The 25,440-nt window shown below is 38.6% G+C and overlaps 1 protein-coding gene across 1 annotated transcript in view; it reads left to right on the top strand.

Moving 5' to 3' along the window:
- slc12a1 (solute carrier family 12 member 1) overlaps positions 1 to 25,154 on the top strand; it is a 38,621-nt gene extending 13,467 nt beyond the window's left edge. Inside the window, exons 10-26 of the mRNA XM_027009882.2 lie at positions 7,541 to 7,692; positions 9,445 to 9,552; positions 10,793 to 10,916; positions 11,153 to 11,254; positions 11,569 to 11,724; positions 14,305 to 14,404; positions 15,136 to 15,247; positions 15,364 to 15,504; positions 16,438 to 16,544; positions 16,651 to 16,733; positions 17,046 to 17,177; positions 17,995 to 18,123; positions 23,068 to 23,179; positions 23,508 to 23,594; positions 23,702 to 23,837; positions 24,047 to 24,114; positions 24,604 to 25,154. Coding sequence (XP_026865683.2) covers positions 7,541 to 7,692; positions 9,445 to 9,552; positions 10,793 to 10,916; positions 11,153 to 11,254; positions 11,569 to 11,724; positions 14,305 to 14,404; positions 15,136 to 15,247; positions 15,364 to 15,504; positions 16,438 to 16,544; positions 16,651 to 16,733; positions 17,046 to 17,177; positions 17,995 to 18,123; positions 23,068 to 23,179; positions 23,508 to 23,594; positions 23,702 to 23,837; positions 24,047 to 24,114; positions 24,604 to 24,739 — 1,985 coding nt within the window. The 3' untranslated portion in view covers positions 24,740 to 25,154. The remainder of the gene's footprint in view (positions 1 to 7,540; positions 7,693 to 9,444; positions 9,553 to 10,792; positions 10,917 to 11,152; positions 11,255 to 11,568; positions 11,725 to 14,304; positions 14,405 to 15,135; positions 15,248 to 15,363; positions 15,505 to 16,437; positions 16,545 to 16,650; positions 16,734 to 17,045; positions 17,178 to 17,994; positions 18,124 to 23,067; positions 23,180 to 23,507; positions 23,595 to 23,701; positions 23,838 to 24,046; positions 24,115 to 24,603) is intronic.
- Positions 25,155 to 25,440: the final 286 nt, after the last annotated feature.

Raw genomic sequence — 25,440 nt, 5'->3', positions numbered from 1 at the left:
GACTCCTCAAGCTGTAGTCAGGCAATGAAAGGAGAAAGTTGAAGATAGGGCATGGGATTTTTCTGTCGGATATTTAAAAAAAACTTTCTTGTTTGGACAAAATTACTTATTCCACCTTTCTGTCTAAAGCAATATAGACAGGGGGAAACATCAATAATTCTGTGACTAGAGCCAGAATCTTAGGTGTGAAATGTCAGTTTGCAAGTTTGTGTATTCTTGTGTTATCTGGCAAGCATGAAAGCATTTTACTGTTATACTGGCTATATTGTACATTTTGCATGCTTTTGTTATCTAGTGTTAGCAATGTCTCTTTTGCTAACATAAACCTTTGATAATACCTTTAACGGAGGTAACTAATACCTTTGTTTTATAGGTTTCTTTTTTATACATTTTTGGTTATATGGTTATAAGTGGCTAGTACTAACATATAAGCATTATAAAATACCTTGTCTGCTGTATTAGTGACATGATTTTAAATAATTTAGGTATGAACAGCTGTAGTGCAAGTACTGTAGTGCCTGTAGTGAATTTAAATTATACTGCAATACCCCTGCTTAGGACTTAGGAGGCACAATAGAAGGTAATATAAACACCTATGATGTCCTTAGAATAGGAGTTATTTCACAATATGCTAAAATAAATACTGACAGTTCTTGGCTAATCATCTATTACTCTCATGTGGGACATCTCACATGTAACAAACTAGTAAAGCACCACAGACATGCATATGCATAAAATATGTTTAAAATAAGGTATATATAAGTCCATATAAATCTGTATCTGCATTGGTTGAAAGTTGATTGAAGGTAGGCTGAATGTTTTAACATTTTCAAAATCTGGATTAGCCAGTCACGTTGGCTGTCACTGCCATTTGTGTTTGAGGCTGTATTACTGTTGCAGTTCCTACTGGTGCAAAATACAGGGGACACACAATTTTATGTTCTTTCCCTAGTTACTGCTTTGTGTATTTTTCATGCAGATATTTTTCAGTAGCATTTACACCATTTCTGTTTTATGAGAATGTACTCCATTGGCTTCTACTTCCAAAAATGCCAGCCCTCCATGTGTTGAAATCTAAATGGAAAAAATGAAAAGGCTTAATTTGCCCCTTTAATAAATAAAATTAATATTAGAGAGTTCTGATTGTGTCAAAAATATTTTTGAGTCACTTACAAGCTAAAGTTACATTTTGCAGTAAGATTGCTAATGTGTGGCTAGAATGTTATCATTTTGTAACTGTCTGGCTAGCTAGTTAGATAACTTAAGCATCCCTGTGTTTTATTCTTGTACGCTAAGTATTATAGCAATGGTTGATATGCTCTGCTGCAGTTTATTACTGTAGTATGCTACTTTGCTATTTAGTATGTTCTATGCTGTTAGTATAACACACAGCGACTCCTAAGTGCAATAAAAATGATATTACTGACCATAAAAAAAGCAATATTACTGTAATTTCCAGCCTTTTATGAAGGAAAGCAGTTATTAGAGGGTTCTGCATACATAGCATGCAATCCAGTTCAAGTTTAATGATTGTCATCCTCAATGTGACATGGCTGTCCTGATGGAGGGGTTATGGGTGGAAGTCAGGACCATTGCCCTAACAGTCACAGTCAGTGACTGTTTGAAGCCATTTAATGACCTTTAAAGCCATTTAATGACCTTTCACATATTTTTGACTGATTGAAACAAATGCTTTATGCTTTTACCCATTTCAGTTGGTCAAACATTTTGCTCATTCACAATTCTTGTGGGGATTTGGACTCCCCAAAAGGCTTAATAATGAGTAAGCATTCTTCAAAAAGTCATGCTTCATGGCATACCCCAAAGCCTATTTACACTCATGTAAAGTCAGTGGGAAACCTGAGGGAAAATGCTGATTTTCTTTTGCTTGCAGTTGTGTTTCATCACAGCCTCATATTTGCTGGGGAGTTTGAGGGTGAACACATGTGCAAAATATCCTTGCCTTGGTTGTGTGAGTGTATATAACTGAAGACTAGGGAAGCCATAATACGAACTAATAAACGAACAGACAGGATAAATCAGATGAATAGCAAGTTTAATATAATGAACAAACTAACCATAGAAACAAAAAATACAGAATAGAAATAACATAATAAACAAAAGACTAACACACTAACAAGGTGAGGATGAATAGATATTTACAGGAGTAAAATAGAAACTAAGGAAAACAAACACAAAAGAACTAAACAGAAGAGTATCTGCAAAAACAATAAACCCATGAGCATGACAAAATACAAGGAAAAGAAAGTATGCTGAACAGGGATACTTATCTAGACAAGCAACTAACTAGGCTAAAACAAAAGACAATTATAACAGGATTAAAGGGAAGACCAGAGAGTTACAGAAAGACATAAGCTGAAGGGAAAACCACACAATACTTGCGTATACATACAGAGAGTGTGTAACCTTAACAAAAGCGAAGAGAGAAAGTACAACACACAAAGTGAGAACAGAACAATACTTGTGAACAGGAACTGGAAGAGCATAACCTAGAATTAAGCAAAGAAAATGACCAGCAAACAAGAGATGAGGGAACATGTCTTAAATAGAAGAACTAATGTATATGTCCTATGGTTTGGCTGAGACATATAGCTGAGTATCATCAGCATAGCAGTTTAAACTAGCATGGTGTTTATGTATAATGTCCTAGAGGTAGCATATATAAAAAAGCAGAGGCCCTAGAACAGATCCTTGTGGGACACCATAGCTAATCTTGTTGTATGCTGAAAAATCTCCATTTATGTTAACAAACTGGTAGCGATCAGATAGTTAAGATTTAAGACAGGAAAGGGCTATTCCCCTAATCCCAACATTTTCAAATCTATCTAGTAAAATGTTGTGATCTATAGTGTCAAATGTTGCACTCAGATCAAGCAATATAAGCAAATAAACATAACCCTGGTCAGAAGCCAACAACAGGTCATTAATTACTTTAATCAGTGCTGTCTCTGTACTACAGATGGAAAGACACTGATGGAAAGACTTCATGTATCTGGTTTTGATACTGTTCAAAATTTGGCAATGAAAAGTCAAGGGACTCCTCATTGTCAGATTCTCAATGTTTATTTGCATGTGTGGAGAATTTTTGGATCATTTTTTTCTAAGCCAAGATGGAAGTGTACTAGTCTGTTCAACAACACAGGAGTGTGATCAAACTTAAGAAGCAGGAGACATGGGCAGGAGATGGGGGAGAGGTATAGATAGGGAGGGAGCTGGATGAGGTCTGGGAGTTATTACCTCCTGACCTCCATGCTTGCATTGCCAGCAGTTATCATGGCAAAGAAGAGTTACAGAGACATTCAGGAAAATTACAGAAGTACAAATATAATATAAAACAGAATCAGGAGAAAAAAAAAAAAAAAAAAAAAGAAAAAAAAAAAAATATATATATATATTGGTTCCATCCAATTCAGAAAAATTAGGACCCCTTGCCACTTTGCCTTAGCCAAAAATCCAGAGACAATACAAAATTCTGTCAAAACCACATGCAGTATATTCTTCTTTTTTTGGTGTTAAATTAACTAAGAGTACCATAAATAGGCGGCAACAACAAGAAGTTTTATTACACTTAATCTGAAGAGAAATTATTAGAAATTGGTACTCAATTAGTGATCAGTGACTAGAGACAAGACCACTGCCACTGTTGGGCCTCTGAGCAAGGCCTTTAACCCTCAATTGCATGAACTGTATTCAGTTATAATTGGATGTCATTTTGTACAAAAAGAGTTTTCTAAAATCTGTAAATGTAAATTATGCTTTGGTGTTTCTGTGCTGCCTAAATCAGGCTGTGATTTTGCAGTTCTGTTTTAATTATTAAAAGGAATCCAATTAAGTAACTTATTACTTCAGTAGTCGTTTTACTAGATAATTTCTTACTTTTACTTATCTGATATTTAAAGGACTACTTTTACTTCTACTTGTAATTATTATTTTAAAGTACCAGTACTTGTACTTCAGTACAGTTTTTGACTTTTCTACAGAAAGTAGCTGATTAATATCTATAGGGTGTTTTCTTATTAGGTTTCTTTGTGGAGCATTTTCTTTTAAGCACTGCAATCTATGTATTCCATAATCAGTCCATGATTGATCTGTATTTGATCTGTCCTGGAAAGCAGAAGTTAGATGTAAAAATAGGAGACTCTTGCTACATTCTCCTGTGGTTAATGCAGGAAATATCAGAGACCAGCAAGGAAGGGAGGAGGGAGAGTCAATGATAAGGAATGAATAAACAGAAGTGTGGCCTCTCTTAGTCAAATGTGTACTGTAATGTAGATGAGATGAAGAGCGAACACACATGCAAAGTACCAGCGCCTTGGATTTGAGAACGAGCAGAATCCAAAACAGGGGAAGACATAGTGAAAATGATAAACAGGACAATGTAAATAAATTACTAGTTTAATAACAGAAACACTGGAAACAAACAAAAAGGATAAGAGGCCAATTCGGGGTTATTATACATCAGGAAAGAAATATACGAGAGTACTGAGATAACAGAGCGCACAGGAGAACAGAAACAACTTAATGAACATGAACTGGGAGGGCGATACAGACAAAGAAGGCAACATCAACTAAAGCACCAATAGAAATCATTTAAGACTAAACAAGAGATATATCTAAGCAACAAGAGAATGATAGAGAGATAACTTGGAACACAGAGAACGAGTACAGTGTAACCAGAAATGATGCAGAGTTATAACATCGAAGATACATAGACCTAGAAATTGAAATTGTAGATCTATTGTAGATCATTGCAGTATAAAGAGTATTGTAGTGCCTAGGTGCCTAGGTATTGTAGAAAGGGCCAATTACCAGGTCAATGGCCCTTGTAATTCTTGGAGCGCCCCAGCAGATCAGACTGAGAAGGCAAGGTGTATGGAACTTGTGACTGCTCAGGGAAAGCTTGCTTGGGGACCATGAGTTTGTGGAGGGACCATCACACCTGATAAAATATCAGCTGCATACTCCAGAGTGAGCAAACTAAGCTGGCAAGAGAAAGCACTGGCATTCTGGTTCATAGCCCCTAGATGATAACCTTGAAGTCAAACTGAGCTAACTAAGGTGCCAGACACTGTTCAACAGCCCCTAACTTTGCAGACTGCAAATATCTAAGAGGATTATTGTCTGTATATTGTAAACTTGGTTGCCAGCAGATCACTTCAAAGCAAGCAGATCAAGTTTAATAGCACTATAATTAGACATATGCTCAGTTGGACACAGTCCTCAGCTGGCATAAGCAACTTGCCTCTTCTTCCCATCCTTTGCTGAGACATGATGGCCCCTAGACATGTGTGACCTGCAGCTCTAAAATGATGGGTTTGGAAAAATCAGCATAAGCCATAGGTGTGGAGGTAACTCCTCAAAGTGAGAAAAGGTGATTCTCTGACCTTATCCCAGAACTCTCCTAACTGTTTCTTACATGGCCTTCTCTGACTATTCTCGGAGCCCCACCCCGCTAGTGCAAGGGGGCAGCATGCTTGCTGAAGTCATCAACAAAGTGCCTGTGAGGCAAAGCCAAGAAAAGATGTCAAACTTACAGTTGATCTTCTACTGTAGGCTCTTCTGAGTTTATCACCAATGGTAGGAGTTTAGAATATGCTCAGGTTACATGATTAGGGATAGAGACTGATTTATTCAAGCTGATGACATCATGAGGCTTTTGGCATGGTTAGAGACACCCAGATTTTTCTCTCTCTTCCGTGTGTGACAGGAGTTTTTCCTTTCCCAAGCAACTACGTTTTTAATATTATTTGGTCTCCACTAATTGCAAGATAAAAAAAAAATAAAACTGAACGGCTTACCTAGAATCTAGATTAAACATTGGTGCTAGCCCAATTTGGCAACCAGATGTATCAGACATTGAGGAAGTGAAGAAAAATTTGACTGTAGGTAAGCTGACTTTTCTGTGGCTTCCCAAGCTAATACACACACTTAAGACTTTCACGTTCTAGCATCACGTGAGGATAGCATATTATAAGCTGGCCTAAACATTAGATATCACTAATGATATAGCTATATAGATATAGATATAGCTAGACAACATTAGCCAAATGATTAGGTAGGTTAGGATGGGTTCATAACAACCAAGTAAGATTAAAAACAGCCTGGTGATCCTCCTGTAGTTACATTAGTCACCTGAATTTGGGGAAAATCTGTCACTGGTTTTCATAATAACTAGTTTTCTCCAAAAAATAAATACAATTTTTAAAAACAGCAAAAAAATAAACAAAAGACGCCCCCCCCCCACCCACCCAAACAAAATTCTCTTCATGTATGAATAACCAACCAACAACCTATTTCCAATTCTAGATATATCAGCTCTGTTTTTGCCATTGTGGCCACCAAGATGTCAAAATATGTCTCTAATACAGACTAAACCATTCCATGTTAGATGTATGGTGTTGTAATTTACACAATATTAATTATGACATGAGCTGCAGATCAAATGAAGACAAGAGCTATGATCCCAGAGAAGAAAATGGCTTTAGTACAATTCAGCTTTTATTACAAAATTATCAAACAGAATTTTAGAATAGATTTGATGGTATGAATACCTACATTAATTTGAGCTGCTAATATGCTAAACAAAGCACCTGTTTAGAGCAGCTAATATAAGAAATTCTCACCTACTCCTCATAAACTAGCAAAACTACATACCCTCAAATATTATGGCGAAACTAAGCCAACAAGAAGCATATTTATAAAGAAAACAAAAGAAAACAAAACCAATTAAGAAAGAAAATCCATAAAGCTACTGAAGGGGACCAACACAATGGTCATTATCACTAAAAGCCTATTAATTGATCTTGTGGACACAAATACCATGACAAAACCTGCTGCATTTGCCAATTTACCACAGCTTCTGAATCTATAGCTTATAAATCATTTTGTATTTAACTGAAACAAACAAAATATTAATTAAACTCCCAACTCGCAACTCCCAACAAATGGTTATGTAATAAAACCACAATATATGGCTACCACTACACAATAAAATCATTTGACTCTGGGAATAAAATTACAAAATATGTTCATCCCATGCTAGTCCTGTAGCTCACTTAAACAATCTGGTCGCATGAAGAGCTATTTACATATTTAATAGTATGTGTACTCTCAGGGAATTGAGCACAAAATCCTGGTGTTGTATTTTATTTATACAACCTGCTCTACCAGTTGTGCTATCAAAGTACAATGCATTCCCTTAAAAAAAATAATGGTCCTACTCTACAGGCAAACAGCAGAAGCATTTTTGTGTGTATTCATGAATAGGTAGAAAGAGCATGGCATAACAGTGAGCCTACAACACACGCACACATTCACAGATACACACGTCCCCTATGAAGTACAACTGGTGTCAGTGGACTCCTGTCTATATAATTATACTTATTAGGATATTAGGACTTCCATATAGAGGAATTTATAAGTAATTACAACAAAGGCTCAGGTCCATGGTATAATAGGGTGGTATGTTCAGATGCAGGATCTTAGTGGCATGATTGTACCTCTGACCATCCTGCTTCAGGTGCTACTGTTGTCCGTGATGCAACTGGGAACTTGAATGACACCATCACTCCAGGGGCCAAGTGTAACTTCTCAGTCGCATGCAATTTTGGCTATGACTTCTCCATTTGCAGAACTACCAAATGCCAGTATGGCCTCATGAACAACTTTCAGGTGAGAGGTCAAGCAGTCAGCAAATTCAAGACCCCCAAATGGTTTGACCTAAAGCAACAGAATTGTGTGTGTCTGTTGATGAGGATGACCATGAGAAAAGATCTCATGTTGTTGTTTTGGGCTGTTATTATAGATTTTACAGATATAGATATTGAAGTACAGTGGTGTGAAAAAGTGTTTGCCCCCTTCCTGACATCTTTTTTTTTTGCATGTTTCTCAATTAAATGTTTCAGATCATCAAATAAACACAAAATGCAGTTTTTAAATGAAGGTTTTTATTATTAAGGGGGAAGAAAAATCCAAATCTACATGGCCCAGTGTGAAAAGGTGATTTCCCCCCCGGTTAAAACATAAATTAACTGTAGTTTATCACATCTTTGGAAAGCTGAATTCAATTTCTTTAGCCACACCCAGGCCTGATTACTGCCACACCTGTTCTCAATCAAGAAATCCCTTAAATAGGACCTGCCTGACAAAGTGAAGTAAACCAAAACATCCTCAAAAGCTAGACAGCTTCTGTGATCCATAGAAATTCTGGAACAAATGATATAAAAAGTAATTGTGATCTATCAGTCTGGCAAAGGTTATAAAGCCATTTCTAAAGCTTTGGGACTCCAGCAAACCACAGCGAGAGCCATTATCCACAAATGGCGAAAAAGTGGAACAGTGGTGAACCTTCCCAGGAGTGGCCGGCTGACCAAAATTACTCCAAGAGTGCAGCGACGACTCATCCAAGAGGTCACAAAAGACCCCACAACAACATCCAAAGAACTGCAGGTCTCACTTGCCTCAGTTAAGGTCAGTGTTCATGACTCCACCATAAGAAAGAGACTGGGCAAAAATGGCCTGCATGGCAGAGTTCCAAGACAAATACCACTGCTGAGCAAAAAGAACATAAAGGCTTGTCTCAGTTTTGCCAGAAATCATCTTGATGATCCCCAAGAACTCTGTGAACTGATGAGACAAAAGTTGAACTTTTTGGAAGGTGTATGTCCCATTACATCTGGCGTAAAAGTAACACAGCATTTCAGAAAAGGAGCATCATACCCAGAGTAAAATATGGTGGTGGTAGTGTGATGGTCTGGGACTGTTTTGTGGCTTCAGGACCTGGAAGACTTGCTGTGGTAAATAGAACCATGAATTCTGCTGTCTACCAAAAAATCCTGAAGGAGAATGTTCGGCCATCTGTTTGACCTCTAGCTGAAGTGAACTTGGGTTCTGCAGCAGGACAATGATCTAAAACACATGAGCAAGTCCACCTCTGAATGGCTTAAGAAGACTTGAGTGGCCTAGTCAAAGTCCTGACCTGAATCCGATTGAGATGCTGTGGCATGACCTTTTATAATGGAGGTTCATGCTCAAAAACCCTCCAATGTGGCCAAATTACAACAATTCTGCAAATATGCACTTCCTCCACAGCACTGTTAAAGACTCATTGCCAGTTATTGCAAATGCTTGATTGCAGTTGTTGCTGCTAAGGGTGGCCCAATCAGTTATTAGGTTTAGGAGGCAATCACTTTTTCACACAGGGCCATGTAGGTTTAGATTTTTTTTTTCCCTTAATAATAAAAACCTTCATTTAAAAACTGCATTTTGTGTTAACTTTGTCTAATATTTAAATTTGTTTGATCTGAAACATTTAAGTGTGACAAACATGCAAAAAAAAAAGGATATCAGGAAGGGGGCAAACACTTTTTCACACCACTGTAATTGGCATTGATTCCTGTTTCTGTGTACGTGCGGTGTGTATAGGTTATGACTATGGTATCTGGGTTCGGACCCCTCATCACAGCAGGAACATTTTCTGCAACAATCTCCTCAGCCCTTGCTTCTCTTGTCAGTGCTCCTAAAGTCTTCCAGGTAAAAAAAGCAGCACACAATCCCACTGCACATTGGTGCTCTGCCCAATAACATCCTCTCACACTAGAAAACTGTATGTTGTCCGGTAATATTGATGCAGTGTGAACTAGGGATGTGCATTTGGCATAATTTTGATATTCGACTCAACTAAACACAAAATTAGGGCCAAAATTAGGGATGGGGGCTTACTCTTTTAGTTGGCAACATGGGTGTTAAGAGGCTATAAATTCAGTTGTTTATTTCAGAACACATTATACAACATTAGCCCACGTCAGTTTGTCAGAGATTTCTCAATGTAGCTGCAGAGACCTCAAGTTTATTTTTATTTCATGTCCACAATGAACTGAATAAAAGTCATGAAATCACAAATTGTGCACAGAATTTTCTTTATTTGTGCACTCATTTTTTATATTTTGAATTCTCAAATGTTTATTCATTTCATTACATTACACAACATCTGAAACACACTTGGAGGAGCAACCTTCATTATGGACTCTTCTTTTACTTATTTGTTCAGCATCAATTCAGAAACCAGGAGGAATGTATATTATAAAAGTAAAATGTACACACAACTTGATTTCATAACCTCTGTTTAGTATCTTGTGCCCACATTAAACTAATTCATATGCTCCTTGCATAGCTAACATCGGATTTGTTAGTAGCAAAGCCCCGCCTAGCCATCTCTTTTACAGTGTGGGCTCGGCCATGCTTCCTTTGCAATGCGCTCACATTTACTGTCACCTTGAAAGGTTGACATTGTACTAAAGTATACATGTGCATTCCTGCGCACAACCTAACAGCAGTAAAACCTGCACACTCCCATACTGTATGCTGAATGTGGTGTGAAACAAATGTGCGATGGCTTGGCTGACTACATTTTTATTAAGTGGAAAATTGAGTACATTTTTGCCACACCATCTTTGTTACCACACTTCACAAATAAGTGTTTTAAACTACTTCTTATACTCTAAGCTCAGTCTTCACTAGCATGTTGGTGGATGAGTACAAAAGCTCCTAATCCTTAGGCACTGTCAGCCAGTCCACTGGCAAAAGGGTTGTAGTGGCTGGAGCAGGAAAAATAATATGGAGGGATTAGGAGTGTGTGTGGATTTGGGCTATGATCTGTGAGGCAATATAGAAGAGGTAGGTAGATAAAATAAGATGTAGTGCAACTTTTATCTATAGCACAAGCTTTAAAATGTGCATATATCTGCTGATGCTCACCTCACTCTGGTTCTAGGCTCTGTGTAAGGACAATATCTACAAGGCCCTTCACTTTTTTGCCAAGGGCCATGGCAAAAATAATGAGCCCATCCGTGGTTATGTGCTCACCTTCGTCATTGCTGTGGCCTTCATCCTCATTGGTGAGCCTCATAACACACCACGGTAACCACCTTCTCAAACATATGCACTACTTGACCATAACCAACCGATCCATTAGTGGTTGTCCTGGCCATGCAATGCACTACACATTTCTGTGTCTTCCCTGAAGTAACATATCTCAGCTCTGACTCAGCTCACAAAAGGCTTGATAATCAACGAGTCCAGCTGTGTGTTTTAGTGTACAGAAGATACTAAAATGTCTCTCATTTCTTTTTAGCTGAGCTGAACATCATTGCTCCCATTATCTCCAACTTCTTTCTGGCCTCATATGCCCTCATCAACTTCTCTTGCTTTCATGCTTCATATGCTAAGTCCCCAGGTCTGTATGCTCCAGCCCACTTCAACCTATAATTGACCATTAATTTAAGGGAACTGTTTTGTGTAATGCAACTAAGTATTTACGTAAACTGCAATTGTTAGATTTTTTAAGTAAGTGTTAGATAAGTGGATGGGAAAATACAATGCAGTGAAAGTTATTCATTTGAAAGAATGTGTTTCTTTTCAAATTTTAAATGTAAATATTTTATATTAGATTATGGAATGAACAAACATTAATTCAAGGGTAATCTGTTCTCAGCACTATTTATTTATTTTTGATGATTTTGAGTGTAATGTGTATATTTGTTTGTGTAGGTTGGAGGCCAGCATATAAATACTACAACATGTGGCTGTCTTTGTTTGGGGCTGTGCTGTGCTGTGCTGTTATGTTCGTTATTAACTGGTGGGCTGCACTTCTCACATATGCTATAGAGATGTTCCTATACATCTATGTTACCGTTAAGAAGCCAGGTAGGAACCTAAAACAAGTTTTTATTCAAAATAAACCATGTTTCCACACACACACACACACACACACACACACACACACACACACACACACACACACACACACACACACACACACACACACACACACACACACACACACACACACAGAGTAGAGTGAGACTAAGCACAACTGTACCTGCCATCACACAATGTTAAAGCTGGTATCGAATTTAGCCTTTGTTAACTTATCCCAGACAGCCACAGAGGTCAAGTCTCTCTCCTCAATCCCATATCCTTCATCCAAACCTTTCTCCAAAGTCCCTGCCTTCAAAGACATGCATAGAGCTTAGCCAAATGATCTATGTGCTGCATGTACAGCAAAATAGTTTACAGGCATAGAGGACCACCTTCTTGAATAGACATTTTTAATGGTTTATATTGTTGAAATTTTTAGTTACTGATTATAGAGCCCAGCACATTTACCAAGATGTAGACAGTTTAACTGAAGCTTTCTTGCTGATTACAGAAACTAAAATTTAGATTTATTAATATGTAGTTAAATGGTATGTAGCAACTGATTGACTTGAGTGACCTGAGTCAAGGCGGTTTCCAATGAAGGCAGTTTCCAATAAACTGGAAAAGCAATTTATATTTTATAGTGCACTAGGCAAAGTGGAAATTATTAAGTATGGCTCAACTCCGAGGACCCAGATATATACACTTTTGATTAAACAGAAAACCTTTCATGCATAAATGGAGAGCAAGCAATAAGCAAGCAAATTGGATCAAGGTCATTTCTAGTTGTTGAGAAAATAAATCCCAAATCTGGGAAGATAAGAGTAGATATAAAAATTAAATAGAGAGAAGCAGGAGTTTAAGATAAAATATTACAAGGGTCCATCTTTTCTACATACACTGGAGATCAAAATTAGAGAACAATTTATGAATACTTGATTTTTTCAGAAATAATGTAGTCTTCATTGGTCAACATTTGAAGGATTTTTTTGTTAGGGGTATACCATGCCACTAGAACAGTGTTTTACAAGGTATTTCAACATAAAACCTTTATTTTGCAGAAAACACAATGATCAAAATTAGAGAACAGCAATGACTGTAGTACAGAAAAAGATTACAACTAAATTTTCTGAAGGTTACATCAGTCACCAATCAGTAGGAAGTGTACAGGCCATTACTTTGAATGACTTCAGCACATCTGCAGCCACAGGACATCACTAGTCTCTCACACTGCTCTGGTATGATTTTGGTCCACTCTTCTTGCAGCCTCTTCCACAGTTCAGTGACTGTTGTGGGTTTCTTGGCCATAACTTTGTCACCAAGGATTTCCCAGAGGTTTTCTATTGTGTTTAGATTAGGACTCTGGGCTGGCCATTTCATTGTTTCAATGTTTTCAGTTTCAAGGAACTGCTTTACCCATTTTGCTGTGTGACAGGAGGCATTGACTTGTATGAAAATTGCTGGCTGATTGATGAGCGTAATGAAGGAACCACGTGTTGGTGAAGGTTCTGATACACACTTGTATTCACTCTGCCATGTAGCTGTATGAGAGGTCCAACTCCTGCTGCCGAAACATTTCCCAAACCATGGCACTTCCTCCTCCACCTTTCACTGACTTCTTTACACACTTTGGGTTCAGTCTTTCCCCATTTTGTTGACGAGCATAATGCTCGCCATCAGACCCAAATAAATTAAACTTGCTTTCGTCACTAAAGTAAACTCTGGACCACTTCTCTGTCCACACAACGTGCTCCTCAGCAAAGGTTAGTCTAGCCTTTTGATTCTTTTTGTTAATGAGAGGATGGTTACTGCAGAGTGGGCTTTCAGTCCAAATGCTCTTAAACGTCGAGACACTTGTTGACGAGACAGTTCCTTACCCTGTTCAGTGCTGAACCGGCAAGCAATTCCAGCTGCAGTGATGAACCAATTACCCGTGGAGATTCTCTACATTATTCTGTCCTCACTTGCATTTGTCTTTCGTGGGCAACCAGCCTTCTTGGGGGACTTGAATGAGTTTGTGATGTTGTAAAGATGCAATATTCTAGAAATCACAGACTTGGAACAACCAACTTCTCTTGCTATGGCTGTCACCCCTTTGGCCTTCATCTGGACAACCTGCTGCCGGAGGGTTTCAGTCACTTTGGAATGGCCCACCATCTTGCAAAATCAATGAAAACTGGAAAGTTAGGCTGCCAGTTAAAAAGGGTTTGTCAGATAATTAAGGAAATTAGCACCAGGTACCAGATTAACAACAATAACTTGCAGGTATCTGAAAGTGTTCTCTAAATTTGATCAGTGTTCTTTTTCAGTTATCTCATTTAAGCTTTTTATACTGTGCTTTATATACAGCTCATGAAATCATCTTAAAATATTGCTCTTTTAATTCTGTTAGGATCGATTTACCTAGGACTACACAGTGACCTTGAAATTGTGTGTTGTTCTCAATTTTTGATCTGCAGTGTATGTCAGGAGTCTTTCAGATTAAAAAAAAAACAAAACAATTTGTAAAATAGATTTTTTCAAGTGTCAGATGGTCAGATGGAGGGATTTGTTTTGAACAGACAGCTTTCTGTTCATTTTCTGTAGATGTGAACTGGGGTTCATCAACACAGGCTGTGACCTTTGTGAATGCTGTGAACAATGCTCTAACTTTATCAGGAGTGGATGATCACGTCAAAAACTTCAGGTACCACTTACTTCATAAGCCTAATAAATACATTTACCCAAATTAAAACAAATATTTTAGACTTTTGTTTTGTCTGAAATACAAACACTTGAGATTTCTCATCGTAGCTGCAGAGACCTCAAGTTTATTTTTATTTCATCTCCACAATGAACTGAATAAAAGTCATGAAATCACAAATCGTGCACAGAATTTTATTTATTTGTGCACTTATTTTTTGTATTTTCAGTTCTCAAATGTTTATTAATTTTATCACATTATACAACAGATGATACATACTTAGAGGAGCATCCTTTATTATGGACTCTTCTTTTACTTATTTGTTCAGCATCAATTCAGAAACCAGGAGAAATGCACATATAGACATAAAAAATGTGCACACAACATGATTTTGTGACCTCTATTTACACACACATCTTGTGGCCACATTAAACTAATTTGTATGCTCCTTGACACAGAATGTGTTGATAATCACTTGAAAATGTGGCTCCAGTTCATCATAAAACAGTTCATCATAAAAGATAAAATCAGTAAAAATCACTTAAAAACCCATCTAAAGTGATCTTCCCTAAACAAAAGGTTTACAACTTTTAAATATAGTAAACAAAATATATTTCTAGATTATCCAAAGTATTATTTTTTGATGTAAGCGTGGTCAGATTTAGACTATGTTGGTGTGTAAGGTGAGCATATGGTGATGTTTATGTAATGTAAGTTGTTCTTCTCTTCATCAGGCCTCAGTGCATTGTATTGACTGGTACTCCTAAAACACGACCAGCCCTGCTGGATTTGGCTCACTCCATCACTAAGAACTATGGCCTCTGCATCACATGCGATGTATTTGTGGTGAGAAAAGATTAGCTTTCATGTCATATATGTACATGAAGAAGATAAATGTAATACCTGCTACATATGTTACAGTCTTCTCCCCACATGGCAGTGACAATGTTTTGGTGCACCAGGGTCCCCGCCTAGAGCAGCAGCAAGCACTCACTGCTGCCATGGAGCAGAATCAAATGTGGTTGAATCAGCAGAAGAGGAAAGCGTTCTATGCTGCCGTAGCTTCCGACAACTTCCGTGAGGGTGCAGAGAGCCTTCTGCAGGTTAGACCAATTGCACTGTCAAATATATCAAATATGTGAAATATATAGTATAGATGACTTACCCCAGGATTATGTATGGTACTGCAGATAACATAGACTTAACACAAGATACCATACCCTCCCGAAAACCCTTGTACTAATATTAGGACTGAGAATTTTAAATGTTATGTTAAAATGAACACCCTGTACTTGTATGAGAACCTCACATTTTGTTAGAAAACTTTGCTTAGTTTCCATACTTAATAGATGCTATTAACTGCTACTTATGGATGGCAAGACAAATTTTAAAATGACTACAATAAATACAACACAGTTACTGTACAGAGTAATAAACTACTACAGTTCAGACAGGTGCTACTGCACAACATTATATTGTGTGGCATATCAGGCAGTCTCTACAGCAGAATACTGTGTTGAATAGATCTGCATCATTGATTAGACTGTACTGCATAGTGCTCTGCTATACACCACACATTAAACACATATCCAACTGAAGAAAATTATACTGCACTATAGATCAGACAGACTGTACTGCAGAACATTAAAAGTGCTCTGCCTCAGTAAAGCTGATGTCAAGTGATTATTTCTCCTGAGTACTGCTATCCATGCTACCCATGATAGTCACACATGAGTCAAGTTGCCAAAACATAGCTCCACTGACAAAAATCATAAAAAGTTAATTGAACCTCCCAGTGGAACACAGTGTTCATTCAGCTTGTGTGACTTTGTTATGTGTTATATATTATACATGCATAAAACTGTAGAGCAGCACAGATTACAACCACTGGTGCTATCACCAGAGATACCACTGCATCAGGACTTCAGACTGAAGCGAGATTAGGAGCTGCAACTGGCTGATGGCCTGAGCAATAAAGCAGATAGAGAATGTAAACTGCAATCAGGCAAAAAAACACATCCCCATTCCTGCTGCAGGCTTCAGGTCTGGGCCGACTCCGACCCAACACGGTGATACTGGGGTTTAAGAGAGACTGGAAGACTGTTTACACAGCGAATGTGCAGGAATACGTAGGCGTGCTGCAGTATGTTACACACACACTTACACACATGCAGATCTTTTGTACCTTGTGTACAATCTATGACAGCATTGCCTAATAATAATGACTCATCTTTATCTCCTGTCACTAGTGATGCTTTTGATTTTGAGTATGGTATAGTGATGCTGAGGATCAGTCAGGGACTAGACATCTCTCACATCCTCGAAGCAGAAGGTACACAAGAACAGCAACAAGCAATAAACAATACCACGGATGCCTAAACAAACAAACACACATGGGGACACAGAATACATGTTAAAGTAAATGTAACATACCCTTACAAATCAGTTTATTAGAAAGCACTATTAATATAATAAGAGCCTCACTGACCTGGAAAGTGAGTTTTTTGTGCTCCAGCACAGATCCTGTCAGCACATCAAATCTCTCATGAGTCAATCAGTGTTGGAGCAGAAGAAAACTTTTGAAAGTTATAAATTTTCACTGTCAAAGTGCTTTAAAACTTGTTTGTGGACATTTGCTCATCAGAGGAGATGGAGAGGATGCTTGTGGAGCAGCAGGCATTGGAGAACGAGATAGAGGAAAATGGCTTCCAGGAGGGAAGAAAATACTTTTTTAAAAGATCCAGAAAATTATCACAAAAAACACACGCCACTAAAGGTACTGCTTGAATACAACAAATTATGGCACTGTGTTGTTTTTGCCTGTTAATTTTGTGTGTGTGTGTGTGTGTGTGTGTGTGTGTATGCCTGTTTATGGCTCTGTTCACAATAAAATGATCAGATAATGACCTTTGAGTGCAAGAATTAAATGTCCCAAGATGATTTTAACTGAACACCTGGGTTGGACTTACAGCTATAGGCTCTATTTTTGTGGACACGGCAGAAATAAGGCATGTGTGGGCATGGCAGAAATGTTGTTTGCTATTTCCATGACAAGCAGCAGAGGTACTAACAGTGCAGTAACTGCACAAAAGAGTGCAGGTACAAAAATACATTTTAAATGTCACACACCCTATTATGTCACTCCACCCTCTTTGTTGCAAGTACATTTATTTATGTTCACCATATTAAGAAATGGCAAAAATATGAGTGTGGCATGGAAAATTAGCAAAATGTGGTGTTAACACCCTGGTGCAGCAACAAAATTAGAGTATATTTATTTCTCTCTATCTATCTATCTTCAGTTGCTTGTGTAAAAGGTAATGTGATTTTAGACTAGATAAAATATTCATCATTTGTGTTATGACTAAGGGGGTGGGAATGTCTATTTGCATAAGTGTCAAAGGACAAAAATGTCAGTAAAAGGTTCCTCTACAAAACCAACTGTGCTGCTCTAATCTAATAATACACACTAATTATCATCGACAGATGGGGAGAAACCATCAGACGTATTGTGTGTTGCTAAGAACACCATAATGTGTCTTACCTTTATTTCTTATATTTTTCTGCCTGGGTTTCTCTCACTCTCCCCTAAGTCACCATGGAAGTGCCTCACTCTTCTGATGTGGCTAAGATTAACCAACGCTTGGTGGAGGCCAGCTCACAGTTTAAGAGGAAGCAGGGCAAAGGCACCATCGATGTGTGGTGGCTGTACGACGATGGAGGTATGAGGGGAAAATATTTTAAGTCTTATAAGCAACTGTGTCTTGAGCTAACAAAGTGGCTATTCCCCATTTTGCTTATGGAACTACAGTCATTTTTTAGTTATAATACACAGTAGAGAAAGATGAACATTTTCTGTCTAAGTTCTTTTGAATTTGTGTTATCCTTGATATGTTACTTAGAATTCTTATTATAAGCAAGATTATATAATACTATATAATACTACATATTATATTCATATTAAAACAAGACCACTAGTAAAATCTGATTTAATGGCACTGCCATTCACTGTACAGCATTTCTTATGTAAGTGTCAACAGTAGAACATCTTAAATGTTTGGTAATCTAAAGCATAGAATTTGAGTTGTCTTGTGTGTCTTACTCCTGTGGAAAATGTCTTGGATCCTAGAGGCCTTGCAAGTTAACTGAGGTGTGCTGTGCCAAAGTATTATTACACTCATTTTGCAATCTCTTGTTCATGTGCATTTCAGTAATCGGGAGATACTGTCCGGACAGAGATACTATCCGGACTCTGTCCGGACAGCAGAGTCCCTTGCAGTCTTCAAACACAGACTGAAGACCCATCTATTTGTGGAATATGTAAATGACCATTGACCACACTCCTATGTTGACTAACTGGAACTCTAGTACCTAATGTAGGGTATTGTTTATTGCAGTGAGATAGAGCTTATGTATTTTGCCCTATATTTTCAACAGCGTTCTAGTTCATTAGTATCTTGAACTCTAATCTACAGTACTGGCTAGGATGTATTCTATGAGTGTAACGTGGGGAGGCTTGGCAAAATGCATAGACGAGCCGTGTGACACAAAACAATGTTTATTTATACACAAAAAAGACAACATAGCACTCAGGCTATCACAAGATCAAACACTGACAATATTCACATTTAAACAAAAGACTTATATACCCACACACTAACAACACACAACGAGGAGCATGTGTGAAACACAGGGAGCGTGTGGCAATACGGACGAACGAACACACACACACACACACACACGCACACACACACACGCACATGGGGAGACATTTGGGAAGAGGGGTCGTACCGTGACAGAGCTTCTCCCCAATGGCGCGACTCCTGGCACGCCAGCCTATCAGGCTATGGCCAAATGGCGAGGCCAGAGGACTGAGCGACCCAACACGGACCAGCACGAGTTGGACAGAGGGGAGGAAGACAGGGACCAGGATGACAACAGACACAGGGATGGACACACTGACGGCTACAGGCACAGACACATAGGGAGATAAAGTGACAGACACATTAAGTGTGACTGGGACAGCTACATGAATAAAATTAAACAAAGGGTTGTCAACAAGTCCAGGGAAGCTGGCAGGAGCCCCAGCCTGTCCCCCTGTCGCCGGCTGGGTTGAAGTTCGACTATGCTGTGGGGGATTGCTCTTCACCATGTTGGGTGGCAGCGGCTTCTCTGGCTTTGAGGCAGACGCTTCAGAAAGCGCACCAGCTGTTTTGCCTGTCTCTGGGGTGGGCACTGGTGACGCCTCCTTTAGGCTTGCGTGTAGGCACGCGAGCCCTGGGGCTGTGTGCCTTAGGTGAGGGAGTGTCCTCAAATGATGGCACCACCTCTCTGCAAGTCACGCGGGGCAATTTGCTGAATCTATTGCACCGTGCCTTGGGTGGAGCCTTGGGTGCCGGAGGCTCGTCGCTCTTGGAATCTGCCGACCACATGTCCATCACAGAAGGGGTATCCTCATGGAGGGCCTCCTCTACCTCCATAACGGGATCCTCCAAATGGTTGACCTCTGAGTCTGACCAGAGGCTGACGTCCTGATACTCCTCACTCTGCTCATACCCCCCGTAGTCTTCCCAGTAGTCCCAATATGGATAGGAGGACCCCATAGAGTCCGACCCTGGAAACCGGTTGCCATCGTAACAGTTCCGGTAGTCCATTGTGGGTCTGTAGGACTCCACCGAGTCTGACCCTGTGCTACTCTCAGGGCCCCTCCAAAGGTTTCCAGGAGCACTCTCCCCTGTGGAGAGTGCCCAAGACTATGGGGGGTTTCCCTGTAAGGGCTGGGGGGGAACGGTTACGCGCTTTCTTGCCCTTCTTTTTGCTCATCTTTCCTGGCATCCTTTGGCCATCAGTGTTTCTGTAATGCGAGGAGGCTTGGCAGGATGCACAGACGAGCCGTGTGACACAAAACAACATTTATTTATACACACGAAAGAGAACATAATGCTTAGGCTATCACAAGATTAAACACTGATGATATTCATATTTAAACAAGACTCATACACTAACAACACAACGAGGAGCAGGTGTGAAACACAGGGAGGGCGTGGCCATACGGATGAAAGAACCTCACACACACACACAAACACACACAGGGAGATGTTTGGAAGGAGTAAATGACAAAGCACTTATCCAGAGCGACTGCCAAATGCTGTAAATGTAAATGTAAAATGTACTCATTTATAGAAAATAAGATAATTATAACAGATTTTTCCCAGAACTCCAGTATCATTTTATGTTAAATGTGGCTGATCTTTTATGTTGATAGTATTGCCACACAGACTGGATCTCATAAGGCTTGTTTGACTTAATGTGGCACTATGCAGACAGATTGATGCCAGGCTTGGTACAGTGCATGCTGATTAGTTTTTAACCAGATTTGCATCGGCATCACTAATGTGTCACAATGGCATATGCCATTAACCATTTATTATTATTAGGAGTTTAATCATCTATAGAGTATTCTATAGTGTATTCCATAGTGTATCATCTATAGTGTAATACAAACATATGTTCGCACTTTGTGACATTCCGTGATCATGCTTTGACCACTATCATGATGAAGTAGGATGCCTGATATTAAACAGTAGGCTAACCGACTTATAATATCAAATCATATTAACATTTCCTTTTTTTATTTAGCTTTAGTTCAACACTGCTTATTCATAAAATAACACAGTGGGTGGCTATTATCAAAGTAAATGTTATCATGGTCAAAATGGGAAAAAAAAAAGTGCCCTTATATTCGTCAATAAAATTAAAGATTTATGAGAAACTTTTAAAATATAACTTAACAGACATACCACCCTGTAAAACCTCGTTTCAGGGAGTTCAGCAATTCAGCAACCCCTCCAACAACCCCTCTCCCTCACAAGAAGTTACATACATGTAGTAGAATTTACTTGAAGCTACCAGAAATGTCACTATTAGAAGGCTTTAGGTAAGTAAATGCCAATAGTATCCAGCATAAATGAACACTTCAACACTTCTGAGCTTTTGAATAAGCTCAAAAATGCCTTTTTCACAGGTTATAACAGAATATTTAATAACATTGCAATTCTCACAGCATTAAAATAACTTGATTTATTTCTACTGGTCATTTTTAGTAAGTAAAATGTGCCAGAATCTTTACAGACATGGGAGCAAGCAGTCCATAATAGGTTGGGGGTGTCTTGGAGCCTGGTACATGGGGGCACCTTCCTCTAGTCCAGCAAGGTCAGGCTTATTGATGGAGGCCCAGCATTAATATATTGACTCTATGTGATACCAGCCCATATATACAGCCACCTTTTGCTAACGAGATGGACAGAGTTAGTAGTATGGGTTGATTATTCCCTCGGAAATACTGATGGGGAAAGGATTCACAATGCTTTGACTGACAAGAGCTTAATGAAGTTACCATTCTCTCTGTGCACCTGTGATGTTATGTCTTCAGCACATTCCATTGCAAGTGGCTCTTTGTATGTGTTTGTCTACAACTTTCAATTTATCTCTACGGAAGATTAAATTCTGTCTCAGAACAGCATTCTTTTAATGACGACAACAACAACAACAACAATAATACATTAGACATATATGGCACTTTTCAGTAACCCAAATACACAAAATGTATTTGTGCCACAATAGGTTCCACTACACGCTTGGAGAGGGAGGGATGGAGGGAGTATTCAGTTGGCTGCAATTTGCAACCTCACCATTAGATGCCACTAATCTTACACACTGCCCTTTTTAGTATAACAACAATTGTTACAATTTCCCAATATTGTGAATTATATTTGTATCTTACTAGCTATGTCATGTGAATGAACTTTCTATTATAGTTATAATGGTTATAAACAACATAAATGTAAAAATAATTTATATGATGGTAAATGACATCTGGACAGAAGCAGTAACTGTGGAGGCACATTGATGAGGACATGGGGCTCACGAATGGGGGTGTAGAAGGGATGGTGTGATCCGTGGGGATGGTGTTAGGGAATATAGGGTCAGAACTGCATATCTGTGAAGCTCTCTTCTTTTAACTTACATTATGTGGCATTTATGTTAGTAGTCAAAGTCATGACATTGAATCAGTGAGACTGGACGAGTGCAAGGATATAAAAATGCTAATGAGATAGGATTTCAGCCTGACTCTTTTTCCTTTGTTAACATCAGTGCCAAAACATGATACCAATGATGTGTGCAATAAGCATAACTAAATCAACACACTTAGTGTCTGAAAATAATTACTTAATCATGGTACACAAATCTTTAGTACTAACATTGGAATATCTTCTTTGCTGGTCTACCTGTCATCTTGGGATGATGAATGATAGATGACATGCATCTATCTATATTTTGTGGGGTTTTTATTTTTTATTTATTTGTGTTTGTTTTTTAACTGCTGAACTCTTGTTTAGGTTGCCACATCTGTGTTCAGGTAAGTGCACAAGCATAGTCTGCTGAACCGAGCAACCCAAGCAAGCCGTGCATTGTCCTATCGCTATCTCTTTCTCTGTTACATTAGTATGATGCATTTTATTTTTATTTCTAATGTATTTTATTTTTATTTTTAATATATTTGATTTTTATTCCTTTATGTGGTAGTGTCAACTATCCTTATGTAATAATTTATGTTCTGCTTTGTAATCTCTGTTGTAATGAGGGAATCTCTGTGCCATCTGCAGGTTTGACTCTGCTCCTGCCATACATTCTGACCACAAGAAAGAAGTGGAGGGAGTGTAAACTGCGTATATTTATAGCAGGGCAGCCTGGCCACTTAGAACAGGACAAAGAGGAGTATGTGAACCCAGACTCATATCAAAATCAAAATCAAAATCAAAATCAATTTATATAGCGCTTTTTACAACAGATGTTGTCACATCAACTCTGATGAAAAATCAACAGTAGCCTTGTATATACCACAAATACATTTTAATGCTTTAATACTTTAAACTTTAACCTGAACAGAGACACAAAACTGACAGCAGCCCCTACTAATACCTACAAAAAGTAATTTGCTAAAACAGCAACGTTAATAAAAGTTAATTTAATTGTACTTATTATTGTGTTTTATTGTCTTAGGTGCAGACATGGGTGTCTGATCCTCTGTATTTATATGTTTCAGAATGCAGTCTCTGCTGAAGAAATTCAGAATAAAATGTACTGACATCACTGTCATTGCAGACTTCAACATTCGACCATCGTCAGAAAAGTAATCAGCTAACAAAGATGCATGCATATGATAAGAGGCCAGTATGGATGTAACTATCTGCCCTCTATTTTTTCCACATCTCATCTACTGTGTGTGTACTTTCACAGCTGGAAGCTGTTTGAGGACATGATTGAGCCATACCGTCTGCATGAGGGTTCCAAGGACACAGCACAAGCAGAGGCTCTAAGGAAAGAGCACCCCTGGAAGATCACAGATGCGGAACTGGATCGTTTTGAGGACAAGGTAAAATAAATGATTAATGAATGAATAAATCAGTCAACCAATGGTATAGATGCACGCACAGATAAATGAACGAATGACTGAGAAAATGGTTGGATTAATTGATGCATGAATGCATAAATAAATGAACGAAAGAACAAAATGTGTACTGTACACTCCTATACTGTGTATACTGTATTCAAGATGACATGAGCTGCATTATCTTACTGCAGACGAGCCTCCAGTTACGACTGAATGAGCTGCTGCAGGAGAGTTCTAGAGCAGCTAAACTCATCATAGTGTGAGTGAAAGCACCATCCTTACCCATCTTATTCGCTTCATACATTGGTCATATTGACCCAACACCTGTCTCACCATACAGTGTCTACACACTCTTACTCTTGTTTCACTGTCATCTGAGTCATACCTGCACACATACATACCAAATACTCTACAGGGATGGCCCAGTCATCTGGCTATCCCTGCAGGTGTCATTAGGGCTGGCCCAGTTCCTGAATAGCTCTACTGATGTTTGGTATAGTAGGTCAAGCAAGTTGCTAGCAACAAGGTCATGGTTTAATTCTCAGAGAGCGCACACACTGCCATAATCATAAATAAAGTTGTTCTGGATAAGAGCATCTGCCAAATGCTGTAAATATAGAAGTGTACCATGACTGCACAAGGTCTAACATCATGGTCTCTGGTAATAACTTTTAAACTGTGGTTATGGCGGGCATATGGATTGTAGTGTACACTCCAGAGGATTATGCAGTTTTTGTGTGCTTTGCAGGAGTATGCCAATTGCCCGGAAGGGCTCTGTTTCAGACCACCTGTATATGGCCTGGCTGGAGGCCCTCACCAAAAATGTCCCTCCCACTCTGCTGGTCCGTGGGAACCACAAGAGTGTGCTGACCTTCTACTCCTAATCCTGCTCTGGCGCTATACTCATCCACACACAACAAATTGACACTAACCAATCTAAACCTGAGAACACAGTGTGTAATGTTCATTGATAACGGTCTGCTACCTAATCCCAGTAAGACTGTTACTTCATCTGGATTATATAAAATGTAAGACTTGGCAAGGGCACTGTCACATAAATTATGTAGAATATGGGGGAATCTGGGGAGAAAGCCATTTAAAAGCAAAGGAATTATAGAGTGACTCATATTTGGTATTATATGCTTTTTGAAAAATAATGTTAACTGCATGTATCTGAAGTGCTCAATTTGTCATCAGATCTGTCAACACAATGTAGCTAGTAAAATACAGTTGAATCATAACATTCATTCCATGGAGTTCTAAAGTTCCAAGATCATTATTTCTCATTTCATTAATTCATTGCTTCCATAGCAACAACTGGCAATGCAAACAGATGTCATTATTACAATGTACATTAGTATTAAAATGCCTTGCCACTGAAAATTACAAATATTTAATTTTGATTGTCCATACGAGTTTAATGAAACAGGAATTTTTTTCCCCCATCCATCTGTCTTGCAGGAGATACAATAGAACTCATATAGAGAGATCTTTATATACACACACACACAAACACACACACACAATGTTTTAATGAAACAATGATTGAACTCATTTCTATGGGCCATTATATTTATAGTGAATA

This window comes from Electrophorus electricus, chromosome 4, assembly GCF_013358815.1.
Source record: "Electrophorus electricus isolate fEleEle1 chromosome 4, fEleEle1.pri, whole genome shotgun sequence".
Taxonomy (NCBI): Eukaryota; Metazoa; Chordata; class Actinopteri; order Gymnotiformes; family Gymnotidae; genus Electrophorus; species Electrophorus electricus.
This window is presented reverse-complemented; position numbering and strand designations above follow the sequence as displayed.